We start from the raw sequence: 16,366 nt of genomic DNA on the forward strand, positions 1-16,366 counted from the left end.
TTTGGGTAATGAGAGACCTTGCACAAGGCCAGATGATGCATTGGGAATGGATAGTGTCCCAGAATGTATGAGCTAAAAACTATACTAGAACAGCTACAATGTGAATGGGATCAGGAAGCTCTTACAGGTGACAGTCTTCCATCTGATTTCAGGACTTTGGGAAATAGCCGCATCCGAAGGACACGCCGAGTCGCATGGTGCCCACACTTGCCACCTTGTGGTTTTCGAGAGTATTTTCCAGCGTGCACCTTAGTTCTCTCATGACTCACCTTATAATTCACCTGGGGTGTCTTCACAGCGTTTCTCATTCAACATTTAACTAAATACTCTCTGAGGCTGGTTTTGATCCTTGCCCATTGCAGTGGTTGTCTTTCCTAGGGATTCAGGGAAGGGTGAGGGGTTGGCTTTCTAAGCTGCTGGTGCCAGTCCTGGCCTGATGGAGAAGTCCATCCTCTGAGACCTCAGTTCAGGCTCAGATCTCATCTGCCCTCACCCACTGAAGTAGCCAGAGCCCTTGACCTGGACTTCCATAGGAGCTGGAGAGTTTTCCCATCTTCCTGGTTCTTCCAGTTACTGACTTGTATCCCTTCACATAGGCTAGCTGCAGCCCTGCGTCTGGGACCTCTGCTTCCCTCCTGGCACCATGCCGTCACTCCCGAAAGATCATCTGATCCTTCCAGGAAGACCTATTCTTAGAGTGATGTGCCTTGGAACAGGGCTGGCCCCATCGCCCGTCATTGTTTGGACAGTCCTCTTGCATTGTAATTAATGCCTTTTTCTTTCTTTTTTTATTTGTCATACTCTCACCAGGGTGACCTGACTGAGCTGGGGAAAGTATTGATGCAAGGATCTTTCAGTGTTTGGACAGGACACCGAAAAGGTCCAACAAAAATGAAGGATCTTGCCAGGTTCAAGCCAATGCAGAGGCATCTGTTCCTGTATGAGAAAGCCTTGGTCTTCTGCAAGAAGCGAGAGGAGCATGGAGACGGATATGACAAAACCTCATCTTACAGTTTTAAGCATTTTTTGAAAGTAAGGACTTTTTAGTTTGGGCCATTGCCATGTATATAGTAAACCAATAACGCTGCAGACCCAGAGACTATCTTTCCTCTCACACAGTGGCTTGTTTTCTGCTTTTCTGCTATTAAGGGTTGTAATGCCCTGTATGGAAGTGCCATGCCCATGAAAGGCTGTTGGTTGTAATTAGCTGTGAGGACCCCCATAGCTGAAGCAGCAGCTGGGAGAGCTCATGGACTCAAGAGTCACATATGTGACGGCATCTGCCAGGGAAACGGTGCTGTGGGCAAGTCCCAGGGACGAGCACATGCCTTCCCCCCTCCCCTAGTCCGCTTTCCAGGAGCGGGGGTGAGAGAATAAAACTGGGGGGGCCCTTTGCACCTTCCCCAGCCCACCTGGGAGAGCAAGGGGCTCCTCACGCCCCTGGTCCCAGGGAGGTCCCTTGGGCTGGGATCTGTCTGGTGCACAGTCTGGAGGAGCCTAGCTGCTCCTGAGCCCTGTTTCCCCGCCAGGAGGATGTGGAGGTAACTCTTCTTCCTCTCTTATTGCCTTTCTTCTTTGGCAGGCTCTAACTGCAGCTAAAAGTACATTATCAGACGAAGAGAGTAGCCTATGGCAAAGTATGAGGGACATAAACAACTGTCCGAAGCCTATAAATGCCAACTATTATCAATAAAAATCCCAAACTGCCTCTAAAAGAGACCTTCTGGCATACTGTGTGTGACGAGCACTTCTAGCATCAGCATTTTGTCTCAGTACTCTGCCTTGTTTTTCTTGATAAATAAAAACCCAATATGGGTATATCTTAGAATGGAAAAAAAATGGGCACTTGGAGGCAGAGCCTTCAGGCCCAGGTGCTGCAGGTCCCTGATCTCAGCGGGGTCTGGAGAGAGAGATGCCACGAGTATTTGGAAAGCCATGTAAAAGGAGATAAGTCTGTTCAGCTCCAGTGCCTGTTACAAATTGCGTATTAAAACCAAATCCCAGGCCATATGTTTAGGTACTTAAATGTTTTTCCCAAGCAGCATCATTTTCTTTCTGAAGAGCTTGTTTTCCCTGTAGTACTTGTTTTACCATACGTGCTTTTGAAAGAACTGAAGAGATGGCACGGGGAAAGCCTGCTCGGAGGAGAAAATCTTGTGTTCAGGAGTCCAGGCAATGTGGCCAGGGTTTTTCTTTGCCTCCAGAGGGCTCATTGTCCAGTTGTTTGTGTTGCCACGCTGAGAGGTTGGGGTTAGAGAATCCATGGATGCTGCAGGATTACATCCACACACGTACGTTTTCGGAATTGCTGTCCTGAGGGTGAAATCATGTTTCTGGAGCTTGACATGTGTTTCATTCATGATAGCATCAGGAAATTATTTTCCTTTGCAAGAATGTTTTCTGGGGATTCAGAATTACAGCAAGCTGTTGCATAGAGGCTGTGTAACTGGATGTCTGCAAAACAAACTAAAGAAGCCCTCAGGATAATATTTTACACACTGCGTAAAATATCCAGTGGTAAATACCTCTTCAGCTGAGATTCAGTAACTTAGAGGATGCAGGTTCATAACTCGCTGCAATGCCACGTAAATCAGTCTGCTCTTACCGCCGTGGAAGGTGATGCAGATGAACGCATCCCAGAGCTTTGCACTAACCCACCTCGGTCTGCATTGCAGTGAACCAGCAGCTGAGGGACAGTAAATCCTGGTCAGGGGGAGGAAGCAGAATTTTAAAATCCACTAACATGAATGAACAGACCTTAAATATGTTTATTCCTGGCACTTTCCGTTGCATCCTCATAGTAGGTCATCTATAATTTCTAATATCTTGATGCCTGGGCAGTTTTGTAGGATCTTTCATATAAATTGCCATGCCAGGGGAGATGCACAGAACTGGAAATTGCAGAATATAGATAAGGCACTCTCCAGGCTGCCCTTTCAACATCTTTCATAAATTATTTTTTTAAGTTTTCATAAAATCAGAATGGAGCCTGATCTGCCTTTCTAAGGCTTTATGGCACTATACTGCACAGGATAAAATAATTTTAAAAAAATATTTTAAAATTTTTAAAATAAAATAAAACTAGGAAATACTGACTGCTGTTCAGTGGTGGGCCTCTCTGCCTCTGGAGGCAAACACTTTCTCAGAAGTTCATAAGAGCTTTGCTGTTCATACCAGTGAAGAAACAAGGAAAGCTAATTAGCAGCTTGCTTCCAGTTTCCTGAGGCTGTTCGTATCACTGAAAATGAGTGCCAACATTTGAAAAAGTACCTAGGAACAGAAAGTTTGCCCAAGTGACCTAATCTGTAAATCCTCGTAGTCGTTCAGACCAAAAGCTCTGAGGATGCACATATTAACACAGAACAGCAATGTTAAACAGATGTTCTTTCTAAGGCCTTATTTGTATTTATACTGATTGATCTAATGCAGTCTCTATCAATAATTTATGATAGATGATACTATTATTATTAGATCTGTTTCAAAACATGTAAGTGGGATACTTCAGCTATTTTTGACCATCCGTTAATCAGCGATAAATTGCTAGCAAACTGTGCTTTAAGTGAGAAGATGGTTTATGCGATAGCAGGTATTAAAGCATTTTTCAGCTTTATGGCATGTTCAGCAGGTGGCTCAGAGGTCTCCTGTTGCTGAAGAGTTTTTTGGTCTCTAACCATAGTTTGAGCTACTGATTCAGTTGGGTCATGTTGTACAGATCCTGAATTATTTGGGCCTTTGTCATTTCCATCCAGCTTATCAAAAGTGGTCTGTGATAACGGGTACCTAGGTATGGCAGAATTCAGCCACGTCTAGCTTGAAGTCTGTGTGCTTCCTGAAAGCCAGATTTATGGCAGCTTGGGCTGTATATCCAAAAATTAACCCTTCTTTTGGAAACCTTGGGATGATGTCTCAAGTACGGGGATGGTCAGGGACCAAAAGACATTGAACTGAAATTCCTAAAGGAGGTGAGGGCTTCACAGATGGGTTTTAAAGATCGCTGATAAAACGAAATGCAGAATTCAGCGAGTAAATAAAGAATCATATGGCAGAAATAATGTATGTGGAAGAATAATGTGCCATGCATTTATAAAGTTTCATACGCCTCATCTGAGAAATTTCATGCTGGAAGATGTATGAGATGACTTTTCAGTTAGTTCCACTAATTCCCAAATGAAAAGTCCCCTAAGGTCCATTGATGAGATTCAGAAAGCTTTTGCAAATACAGCAAGCTGGCGGAAAATCAGGGGGGATAAGTTAGATAATGACTTTCAGTTGCTACTGAAATTAGATTTGAAGAAATGTGTTAAATTAGGTGAAAACAGGTTTGTTTAACGTGCTGCAAAATGTCTGGAATCATAGGGAAGAGGGAGAGATTTGTAGCATGTTTAATTTTTTGGTTCTTTTGCAGATGAATGCAGTTGGAATAACTGAGAATGTGAAAGGAGATCATCGGAAATTTGAAATCTGGTATAGTGGGCGAGAAGAGGTCTATGTCGTGCAGGTTTGTAGCTTCAAAAATCTGGATGTTTGTACATCCTCATAACGGTGTTAAGGAAATGTCTTCCATTGATCCTTATGGGATTATCAGACATTTAACTTGCATTTCTTCTTCCTCTTTGCCCATGTCAGCGTTCACAGAGCTGTCCCAGTGGCTGGTCCTTGGTGTCCAGTCCAGAACTGTAAAAGTCAGCTTAAAGCGGAGACAGAATTGCTCCTTGGAAATAGAGCCTTTTATTCCAGATGAAATCTCAAACAGACCAGTAGTTTTACTGTGCTTAATAGCTTATGTGAATTGAGCTGGGAAATGGGCCTCATGCTTTAATGGCCATGGGCCACATGTGCTCCTCTACAATTACATGTCAGAACTGCTCCCAGGGCAAAGGCTTGGCCTCCGTGGTGCTATTTCCAGTAGTCTTTTGACTCGTCTACAAAATAGTAGCCCGATTGACCTGATTTCTTCCTGATTTTTTTTTTCCTTTTGTAGCATTTTGAATAGAAATTTATGATGGCAAAATGTTTGCCTAACGGGGTGTTCACAGGAAAACCCATTGTGAAAATATTTATTGTTGATTGATCTTTTTTAATTAGTCTTCTGCCTAGCTTTCTTTCTCCGTGTTACAACACAGTAGCCAACTTAAATTCACAAAGCAGATACAGGTAGCCAAGTATAGATATATTCAAAAGGCAGATTTGGCCCTTTAGGTCTATTGTAAAAGAGATAAGATGCATGCACACATGTGCTTTTGCCTGCACTCCTTGCATTGTAGTGATGGCTCCACAATTTCCACTGCGTTTTGCCTGGATGTAGTGGGGATCATCAATTTTAAAAGATCAAGAATGTTTAAAATTTAGTGGTGGCTTTGGATAGAAGGGGATTTCAGATAATCACAGCATAGAAAAGTAAGATTTTATTCGTACATTATAATGGATGATTCTTAATTCAAAATTCAGACAATTTTCTCTTCTTCCAGGCCCAAACAGTAGATCTGAAGATGGCATGGTTGAATGAAATAAGAAAAATTTTGTTCAAGCAGCAGGAGCTTATAAAAGGTACATTTGACCAATTTCTCTGTGGCATTCACTCTGCAGCAGAACCTTTCTTATTTTCACATTGTTAATCTTCAAGTCCACTAATTCTCACCAGAGAATTGATTTTTCAGAAGAAGCCTAGTAGCAAAATACTGGAGTGAGGTCTCACATTACAGGGAAATAACATAACTTGGAGCAGTAAAGGCCAGGTGCTTATGTGAAAATGAATTACAGAAGTACATTTTTTTTTTGGTTGTTACCTTGGGGATTATTTCACATTTGTTATCATAGCCTTAATTCAACAAGATACATAGCAGATGCCTAGTTTTAAGCATATTAGAGTCTTCAATGGCATGCTCACTATTGGATTTGTGCTAACATACCATCTTAATCATAACTAAGTCCGTGCTTTGCAAGAGTCCCTAGGTCTGTTCTTCTCTAACCAGAAATCATTAGGGTTGTACAAAAGGTCTAACTTTTAAAATAATGCTTCGAGTGTGATGGTTACTAATAAAAAAAATGGATTTTAAGCTGGTGTTTGACCTCCCCGCAGTGGAGAAGCAGCAGCCCGGCTCGTGCACGGACCAGCTCCCACTCTCTTCCCAGCTGAGCGATGGGTGAGTCCCTGGAGCTGGACCGCAGGCTCTCGCCGGTACCCTCCCATCACTGGGCACCCAGTGCCTTCTGGCCGTGTCCTGGCTCTGTGCTATTCCCCTCACCCTGTTTCTGTCCGAGACCTCTGGGTCGGTGGCAGGAGGGATGTGCTGCAGTTGGTCCTGCGGTGGCCGTGCTCTGGGGACAGAGTCTGTAAGGGGCACCCTCGAGCGCTCGCCTGGCAGCACAGCCTGAGCTGCAGCTCCTTTGCAAATGGAGACGAAGATCAAAGATGGTGCTCAAATTCAAGGAAAGAGATACTGTAGGAATTTTATTTCCCCTCCCCCCAAAATTAAAACCAGTCACCAAGTCCTTTACTTTTATAGAAACATAAATTAAAAAGTACCATTATGATTTCTGACCCTGTTTTACAAAACCTCGTGGAGTTTACACTCATTCATAAAGTAAAACTAAGATTGATTTCTTTTTTTTAATCATTCAGAAAGCAGCAGAGAGCCTCCATAAGCTCAGAAGAGAACGACTCGGAGCGCACCAGCCCGGTGATGCTGGACAGTGGGCTCCCGTCCCCCCAGAACAAGCCCCACAGAAGTACGGATCCTTCCCCTCCCTTCGGGGTGCGCTTTGCGGGTGCTGGGGTACCCCCAGCCTGAGCTGCATGCTGTCTTGCAGGCTGGCCGGGAATGTCACAGTCTCTGGAAATCTGTGAGGGGCTGGAGGAGTGGTCGGGTAACCAGTACCTCTCCAACTGCTCGGACACCGAAGAGGAGGACGGGAACCAGCTGGTTAGTACAGAGATGCAAGAGTCCCAAAGCTCGGGGTGCTGCTGTTTTTAGTCATCTCGCTTTGTTTTGCTTCACTGGATAATGGGTGTATCTTGTCTGTGTCTCTCAGATTTTCCATATCTCAATTTTGGGGAATGAGGAGATGTCTCAGCCAGTTTCTTGAAATAATTTTAATTAAGGTAGCTGATAGGGCTCTGTCGCATTCCCTGCGGCAGTCAGAAATAACAGCTGCGTGATATGAAATGTAGCTAAATAAGATAATTTTTTCTTACTACCACAGTCTCCAGGAAAATATAAAGCCCTTGCAGACTGCAAGAGGAGAGGATCAGAGGACCTGCTGGTGAAAAATGGGGATGAAATTCAGCTTTTGCATGAAGATGGTGAGGGACAGTGGTAGGTATTTTAGGATTACTTTGCCTTATCTCTCAGAGCCTGCAAGGCAGTCCTGTGCAAGCTCACTTGCCTGGTGATACACTCGTTGCAGCTTCTGATGAAGTTTTAGGCCATTCCAGAAAGCTGGAGAATTCATTCCCTTGCCAAGACTAGAGGCCATATGCGCTGGCTTGGCCTGGGAAAACATGTCAGGACTTCCCTTGCCATGGGTGTCTGGGCAAGCTGTGTTTTACCAACATCATCGCAGCCCCTCTTGCCACGCTCTCCCCTCTTCAGATGCTGCTTCAAGTGGGAGCTCTTTGCTCACCCCAGCTCGGCTGTTGGCTTTGTTCCTCTGGGCTTATTAACAGCAATGTTGAGTAGCTGCGAGACATTTTCCTCCCTCAAACAGCTGTACGAGTGTTAACTGGTTAATGGCTGTGGACCAGCTTTCTGCTTTACTTCAAGCTGTGGCTCGCAAGATAACACTTCACAGCTGGTTCTGTCCTTATGGCTGGGAGCGTTGCCTGGGAAGTCACCATACCCAGCCTCCTGCCTCTGGAACTGTTAATCTCGGCGTCTCGGAGGGCAGCATGCCCTCTTCTGATTTTTGCACCAATTTGGCTGAGATTTCTGGCTGTCTTTCGTTTCCAGGTTGATTTCTGACTAGCTTTCGTCAGCCAGCCCGGGTTCTCAATGGGAGAGAGCGCAGCGCGCTAATGCCTTGTTCGGGATATGGGAAGGGTGATGTTAGCAGGAACCTGAATCAGATGTGTGCAGGCACTAGCCCGTAAATGCACAGACACAAGTGCCCCATGGAGGATTCCTGGCCGACAGCTACAGTCCTTGCACTTCAAGGAAAATTCAGTTTGGTGTTAGCAAAAGCAAGATGTAAAGCATCTCAGTATTGCTGAATGCTCACCACCTCTCACGGTGGTTTTGGCCAGTGCCAGGCAAAGATTTCTCACACCGAATTTATTTGTTAGAGCAGATTTCACTGCATGAGTGAGACAGAGAAATGCCATTTATGAGCGTGAGTATTTCCAGCTTCCTATGTCTTGGCTTGAATTTACTTATAGTACCCTGAATAAATTCATCCTAGCAGTCTAGCTTAGTAGCAGAGGACTGAGGAAAGCAATTGCCCTTGGCTCCATCAGTAGTCAATGGAGGGAAACGGGCACCTCGGGAGAGCGATGCAGGTCTTGGGCAGGATAACTCATGCTCTGGAAGAGTCCTATTCCTCTCCATTGACTAGAGAGGGGCCCAAGGCAACTGTGCTTCCAATTTGGGTTTTCTAATTAGGTTCCTAAATTTAGGTGGGAATAATACTTCAAATGCATGCCCAGCTCCTGTTAAAATGCTTCCCTGGTTTGAACAAATTATTGGTTGCACCAGCAGTTGTGTAGAGTGTGCCCATATCCAACTGCTCCTGGGTTGATTTGCTTCTTTTACTAATACTGTTGTCATTCAAAGGTTGGTGAAAAACCTAAACAGAAGAAAAGAAGGCTGGATTCCTGTCCACAGTCTGCAGATAGTAGTCGGCGACTGCAGATTTCGGAATGCCAAAGTCGCAGGTATCATATAGCACGCCTAGCAGAAATATTTTGTAACTCCAATCAGGTCTTTTAAGCCATTTGCATTACACTTGATGTACTAAATCTGGCTGCATATGCCTCTGCAGGAAAAAAAAGAAAGCAGCTGCTCCAAAAAGCCTGCAAAAGTAGTAAATTAAGCTTTTCTTTTTTTATTTCTTAACACCTTAAGACATTTCTGTGACTTTAGGCACTAGTAAATTAAAACCAAGCATTTAAAAACGTAGATTTCTTTGCAAGAGCACTGGGTAGAAGATCGGGGAGAAGAGACGGAGTCTGATCAGGGATTCCCGTGACTGTTTTGCCTACTCGCTGACATAGCTCAAACCCCGTGTGAATAGGAGGTACCTAGGCAAAATCTCCTACTGCTGCAAAAGACGCCGTGGCCTGACCCCCAGTACTCTCAAGGCAATACTTCATTTCTGCAGCCTCACTCTTGCCCTCATTGCTGCCTGCTTGTTAATCCAGCATTAGAATAAACTTTATAAACAGGTTAGCAGGTTTCGGCAGAAGGCTTCTAGTCTCAAAAATCATAGTTCTCATTTTCTAGCTGTAAATGTACATAGAAATAGATAGGGAAGCATAACAGATGACACAAGAAAATGCCTTAAGAGCAGCCTGTCGCTCTTGCCATGTATGCAGCATCACCGCTCCATGTGTTGCTTCATCACCATGCTGTCCACTGGAAACGGGAGACCAGGGTTTGCAATGGGAGCAGCTCAGGAAACCCACATAGGTTTAGTCCATTAAAAAAAAAAAAAAAAGAATCTACCAGTTATGGCCATATGAAACAAATTTTGCGAGTAGATTTCTTTTTAAATACTTCCTTTTTGTCAATATATGTTCTTTTGATGAATATGAAGGAAGCCTTCTGAAAGGCTTAAAATTCCAGTCAGCTCTTGATGGTTTTCCAGTATATTTCGGTGAAATCCTTCCTATACTGGAAGGTATTTTTTTATCCCCTTTGTTGCAGGGCAGTCAAGTTTCACAAGCTGGAGGTTTTCTGACTTTACGTAAGGGGTAGCTCGTCGTGGGCTAGCAGCACAGCTGGGAGGGCTCCCTCTGGGGTGCTCCCACCCTGGAGCACCATCTGTTGTCTTCTCAGCAAGTCTGGTTATCACATCTCACTGGGTCCTGGACCACGGCATGTGCAGGAGGTTTCTCCAGCCATAAATGCATCTTGAAAATAGGGTGCAGGCAAACTTTGAACACTGGTTCACTTTGTCAGTGGTCGTATCCCCCAAAGCCTAGAGACTCGCAGCTCCAGGCTGGTTTACAAAGTTGCTGAGTACAAACTAAGGAGAATTTCACAAGGCAAAACCACAGACAGCTCCTCCTGCAAGTCTCGCACCACTGCCCAGACGCTTTGCAGTCGTGTTGCCAGGGTCTAGTTGCAGCACCGAGGCTCTGTTTTCCCTGTTAAAATTACCTCTGTTCCCTCTCACTATTGCTGATCGTATATGCAGTCTCTAGGCATGATTCTAATTTTACATGCACTCCAGGCGATACTGTAGGATGATGTAGGATGTTTTCTTGCTATTTCCTAGAGCTATTCCTAGAGCTTTTCAGTGACATCTCCGTATAGCCATAATGTACTTGCACCCTGAAAACTGATTTTCAAACAGTATCTTGCATTTAGCAATTCCCTTTCCTCTGTGGGCTGGTCATTCTATGCTGCAGGTGACTTTGTGCCACTGACTGCTCGGGGACACAGTCTGGGTTGGGCTCTTTTCTACTTCTTCAGAAGATGGAGCTCTTGCTCCAATATAGCAGAGGGAGAATTAGGCAGCCAAGCTTGTAGAGCAAAGTAGGGGCAGGAGGGAGCACCGTAACCCTCACATATTATTAGTTGCTTGTGCTGAAATGCTCTTTTGCATGGAAGCAGGGTAAACTTGATAAACATTTTGAGGGGTCCCCGAGAGCTTAGGGCATGCTGGAGTCCCTTCAGAGCTGGGGGAGAGGCAGTCCTGGCCCTTCGCAGGGCGTGCTGCCTCTGTTATTGCTCATCTCCAGGTCCCCACAATAAATAAAAATATATCCTCAGTCACAGAATTTCATAACCAGAATTCATACAAATCTGGGATTTGGGTTTTTTTCAGTGCAAAGCCTTTAGCTGAATAGATGAATGGTTCCCTCACGTTAACGTTTTTTCTTGGATTTATACTGTGGCCCTAACAAAAACCTCCCACCACAGGATGGCCGATACCTGCACGCTTACAAGCTGTTCTTCTCCCCTCCTGCTCATTATTCCAGTGTTGAGCCAGTACAAATCATGATGAAGTTACAGGGAACTTTTTTCCTGCCCATTTAAAGTTATCATCAGATGCGTATTTGGTCAATGCCCCGCTCCCCTGCCATTGCCAGCTTTGCAAATCCACCGTCCTCCTGCACCCGGGCTGCCGAGGGACAGCCCGTCTGCAAAGCTGAACTTGCAACATCCAAACGGCTCCACAGCTGATTTTCCTTCCTTTCTTCACATGGTTGAGTAGGTAATTTTCCTTATAGATGAGAGGTTACTACTGGCAATGCCATGTAACTGTTGGTAAAGCAAGTATTTTGGTCCAAATCTTTTGCAAAGGTGTGTGTGTGGGAAACCTTATTAAACTTAAATCTTGACCTGGATATAAGCCAGGAGGCTTTTTGAGAGGAAGATGGCTGGCTTGGAGGTCATTTTGAAAACCAGTTTTCCTTCTGGTGTGCCTCTAGCTATAATTTCTGAGATTAGTCCTTTCTGCTTTTTTTCTGAATAGATTTATTCTGTCTCCTGTGCAAATCCATGGTGGGATTTTTTATGTGTGTGCCATAGAAATAGTTTTATATCGCAGGTGATAAGACACAGATCTCAACATGGAAAAGGCTTGGAGAGAACTCTGCTCAGAAAAAGCAATATTCAGAAAATAGCTACTGCTCGGATTTACCTGTGTGTTGCTAGTTTAAGCTGCCCTGCATTGCCTGGTCAACTGACTTGACTTTTATATGCATTAACAAGGAGATGCAAGATTCTCTCTTCATTCCCTTCTGCAAGACGCACATCTCGGGGAAGGTGAGGGCTGCAGCGTTACAATCCCAACTCCTCTTCCACAATGGGGCAGGAGACAAAATATTTCTGCCAAAGACCATGATTTACAGCACTGACAGTGTCTGTGTCAGTGAAGGAGAAGGCATTTCACCTCTCAGCTGTGCTGCAGCACTCGCTTCATGGCAAACAGAGAGCGGGGACGGCAGAAATGAGGTCCTTGCTGTAACCCAAAGCAGATGTGTGACTTGTTTTCACTTCAGTGACACAGTGCTCATGTCCAGCAGCACCGCAGCCTCCCCTCTCATCGAGGTTAAGCTCAGTCCCTGCTCCTCTTTTCTCTCAGCAGTGATAAACAGATGGAAGCAAAAGGAAACGTGTTGTTCACTCCCAAATTTTCACATCAGAGCAAAACAGGGCCAAAGCATTTTCAGCTTTTTTTCTCCTAACCTTTAAAAGCTGGACAGAGAGAAGGGCAAGTTTCCGATTTCCACTCGCTGCGTGGAGGTTGTGTGAGACTGATTTCTGTTAGAGGGAGCATGAAATAGAGTAGCCTGAATAAAAAAAGGGATTCAAATTAAAAATGGAAGCAGTGATAAATGCCTTTAGTTGTTAGATTATATATGTAAAAGGAATATTTCTACAACTTTCAAGTTCTTTTAAACAGCAGAAAAGTTTTATGTCAGAATTTGACTTGAGCCCAAAGGCCGGGAGCATTCAGAGCAGGCGTGGAAGGATGCTCTGGGCCAGGGCAGGTGCACGCACCCGCTTGGTTTGAGGAGGACACAAGCTCCTGTTCTACACGCCAGACCCTCTCCTAGTTTGTTTTAACAGCCCACTTGCCAAATTATCTCTTCCAAGCCTTAAGGGGATCCCCTGTGCATGCTCTTCATGCAATAAAGCTGAGTAAGGGTTTCCCTTGCCGGTAGCATCCGAAGGACCGAGCTTGCATGTCCTCTGCTCCTGCTGGCCAGGGCGGTGGGGCTCGTCCTCTTGACTATGGTGAGCTTGAGGCAACCCTGTACATGGCTCCCTAGGCCACGTGGTTTGAATCTGCCCGATAAGAGTATCGTACGTGGCTGAACTCCTGAGCTCTTGTAGGCTGGCGTAAGCATGTTAGCTGAAATGCGCAAGTTTTGTCTAAGTTCTGTTTAAAATGCCACTTGTAGTTTTGCAGATGCAGCGCAGCTGTTTGCACTATTACTCATGCACTTTAATGATTGCAGCCGCAGGCTTTTGTATTTATGCAGGGTCCATTAAAGATAATGTTGATTTCTTTTTGGCCTTTGAAACGTAAAGCAGGGTCTCCTTGTACAACCTGTGATGCCAGCCAGCTTCACAGAACACCTATTTTGTAATGCTGTACAAAACCATTTTGAGCCTAACAAAATGAGGAGTCTAGAGAAGATATCAGCTGGCTGTGCTGTGAAAATCAAGTGATAGATGATGGAAATGAGTGAAGCCCTGCGGTCCTGCCTTAGACAAGGCTCTCACTGAAGCTAGGGGGAGTTCAGCTTTTAGGGAGAACTGCAGGAGTGCACTTTTTTTTTTATGTTATACAAATGTTACATGATTACAGGGAACAATGTATTTCTTGGAATAAGATGCTTTAATATTAACATCAATCTTCATTACTTTATAGATGCTGCCCTGTGTAACACGAGAAAGTTTAGTTCCCCTTGAATTGAGGGTGAACTAGTAGCATCCTATTTTCGATGCTCTTTGGAAGCTTTCAACTAAGTGTTACAGAGAAATAGCACAATAGTTGGAGTTGTCCTGTACTATTCATCACATTCACAGACCTCCACAGCTTCATCTGCACTGAACGGGACTGGGGTCCTAAGCAGCTTCTCATACTCATAAAGGAAGCCATTCTCTGCTCTTTCTTTTTTTTCTCCTATGGAAAGTACAGTATTTTATTAATTTTACCTGCTGTTTTTCCATGACATCCATCACGTTTCATCAGAGAAGTACACTACAGTTTCCTGACACTTTGTTTAGATGCTTGAAATTTCCTCTCCAGGTTGAAGGCTTTACCTACTTATTAGCTGACAACTGTTGAAGTTGCAAATAAAAGAGTTGAGTTTTGGTAAACCAAAAAACAAAAACGAAAACCAAACAAAGAAGCTGTATGTCCTGCTTAATTGATTTTATGAATGGATTTTTCCTAAATATCGACTTCAGCTATGTGAATGTAATGTTCTGTAAGAGCATCATCTGGCTGACTCACATGCGAAGACGCAATAACGCTAAAGATCCTCTTTTTGCACTTAGGGTCTGACTCCAGCCCATTGCAGTCAGTCCCATTGATTTCAGTGAGGTTTGGATCAGGTCAAACTGACAACTCAGGGTTGTCGCCAATCACTTAGGGTCCCAAAGTGTCCCAAGGCTGAAACCTGTATCTAGCAAGTGTTGAAGTTTACATTAAATGTATGTACTTTTGGAACACGTGCCATAAAGAAAAGTTAAATGTCCATGTTTGCACTAAGGATGTTCTTGTGATAAGACTGTACTTTTCAGCATCTCTAACAATAATGTATCTATTGAATTTTTGAGAAAGAAAAAAGAAGATTGGACACTCATAATTTAATTTTGTGTTTCTTTGTCTAGTTTTGCTTTTGTAGAACATAGGTACAGGTGGTTTGACTTTTAAGCAGATGTGTGCAAAGAGCATCTGACTGTGTTGAGAACAGGGTTAATAGCATGCATGCGGTAGTGAATTTGCTCTGTCCTGTCAAAATGAAACGTTTTATACTGTGGACTAAAGGGGGACCTTTATGATCTGACTTTGATTTGTGAACCATGGATTCTTAGACACAGTCCCAAGTTGTTAATTTAAAACATACTGGGGTGAGGGGTGTTTTTGTGACCATTTTTGTATGGAGGAATTGTTGAACTACTTGATGGCTGTGGTTGCCTGGGGGGTTCCCTGCCCCGCTGGCATGCAGCGGTGGGCATTTCTCCGGTTCAGGTGGCCAGTATTGTGGGTAACCCCTGTACGCCCTCAAAAACCTGACAGGCTGAGTCTCAACTGAGCAACTCTGCAAGACCTAGAAAGATCCCAGTATTCTTCAGCCACTGGCAATCATAGCAGAGAGGTTTTAAGTCTCTGAAGGTTATTTCCATCTACTTTAAAATTGGTCACAACGCACTTGCTAGGTGGAAAAGTAGGAGTCTCTTAAGTTACTGTCGGGGCTGTTCATAGTGGTAACACTTCTTGTGGTAACAATACACATTTTGAGGTACAACTGTAAATATTTGTCTCAAACATAGCACACATTGCATATTAAGTGGTTTTAATCTTTTTTGTCTTCCATAGTTTTAAATCTAAGCTTTTATTAATTTATGAGGTTGATAAGTTCTGCAAATCTGAATGTACAGTCTGAGATTTTTAACATTTGAAACTTTGCACACAACATGGTATGGTACCTTAAGTATGCTGTTGAACTAGGCTCTTCATGTATATGTTATTATAAATTACAGTAGAGAATTTTCTCTGACTGCAAGTTTAAATGAACTATATTGTATATGTACCTGTAAAAAAATGTGTTAAATCTATATTTAAAGATTAAAAACTTGTTAAATAAATTAATATGAGAATATGCAATTCTGTCCAAAGACACGTCTGCTATAATTCTAGAGAAAAAAAAAAAAATTCTCACAGTGTTGGTTTTACTTAATTTCTTTGGAGCAAATATAACCTTCTTACATGCATTTTGATTTGAAAATAAGCAGTGGCAGACGATCCGATTAGCTTCTTGCTGGATGTAGTAGCAATGAAATTGGGAGAGGCACCTTAGTGCTCATACTGGTGTCTGAAACAGCAGCTGTTGAAGTCCTGCCTTGGCTCGGGCTGGCTCCATCACCAGCCTCCCCTGCGTCCCAGCACCGGGCAGCGCTGCCAGCAGGGACCTCCAGGCTGGGGACCGTGGGGCTGTGCTCATGGGTGGGTGCCCGGGGACCGTGCGGGCATCAACAGCCCTTTTGTGGGTGGTGTGGAGGGAGAGGTGGTTTTGGGGGCACATCTCACCAGGCGGGAGGGAGGAGACCCTCGGCACCAGGGTTCTGCCTCTGGGGATGTGCCGTGGTCCTGTGCGCATACCTGCAGCATCGTAAAGCCCATGCACGAGCTGCCTGCGCCAGGCATCACAGGGTGCGGTTCCCAAAGGCCATGCTGTTTCTCTGTGCACCCCTGGAGTTTTCCATGGAAGGAGATAGAAGACGAACCAGCGCTGATCAGAGGTAAACCTCCTTTCCTCTAGGGTAATTCCCTTCCCTTGAAGTTGGAAACTGAATTAAGTCCATTTGAGTCAGCCCAGCACAGGACCTCTGCCCAGCGTAGCCTTTCCCCGGGATGCCACCTCCCCTTCCCCATGCCTCGGTGCCAGTGCCCACCCTGGGCACGGGGCCAGTGAGGTTTCTCCCACCCGCTCAGAGCAGACACTGGGGTGTCCCGTGCCGTC

The 16,366-nt window shown here is 44.5% G+C and overlaps 1 protein-coding gene across 1 annotated transcript in view; it reads left to right on the plus strand.

Moving 5' to 3' along the window:
- The window catches only part of MCF2 (MCF.2 cell line derived transforming sequence), a gene marked incomplete at its 3' end in the record, with an annotated part of 58,000 nt that extends 44,414 nt beyond the window's left edge, over positions 1-13,586 (plus strand). The window contains exons 22-30 of the mRNA XM_082323674.1: positions 811-1,032; positions 4,406-4,498; positions 5,469-5,547; positions 6,080-6,143; positions 6,623-6,729; positions 6,811-6,923; positions 7,204-7,316; positions 8,769-8,869; positions 13,546-13,586. Of these exons, the coding sequence (XP_082179800.1) occupies positions 811-1,032; positions 4,406-4,498; positions 5,469-5,547; positions 6,080-6,143; positions 6,623-6,729; positions 6,811-6,923; positions 7,204-7,316; positions 8,769-8,869; positions 13,546-13,586 (933 nt within the window). The remainder of the gene's footprint in view (positions 1-810; positions 1,033-4,405; positions 4,499-5,468; positions 5,548-6,079; positions 6,144-6,622; positions 6,730-6,810; positions 6,924-7,203; positions 7,317-8,768; positions 8,870-13,545) is intronic.
- Between the last annotated feature and the right edge of the window lie 2,780 nt (positions 13,587-16,366).

This window comes from Platalea leucorodia, assembly GCF_965183815.1.
Source record: "Platalea leucorodia genome assembly, chromosome: 10".
NCBI classification, from domain to species: Eukaryota; Metazoa; Chordata; class Aves; order Pelecaniformes; family Threskiornithidae; genus Platalea; species Platalea leucorodia.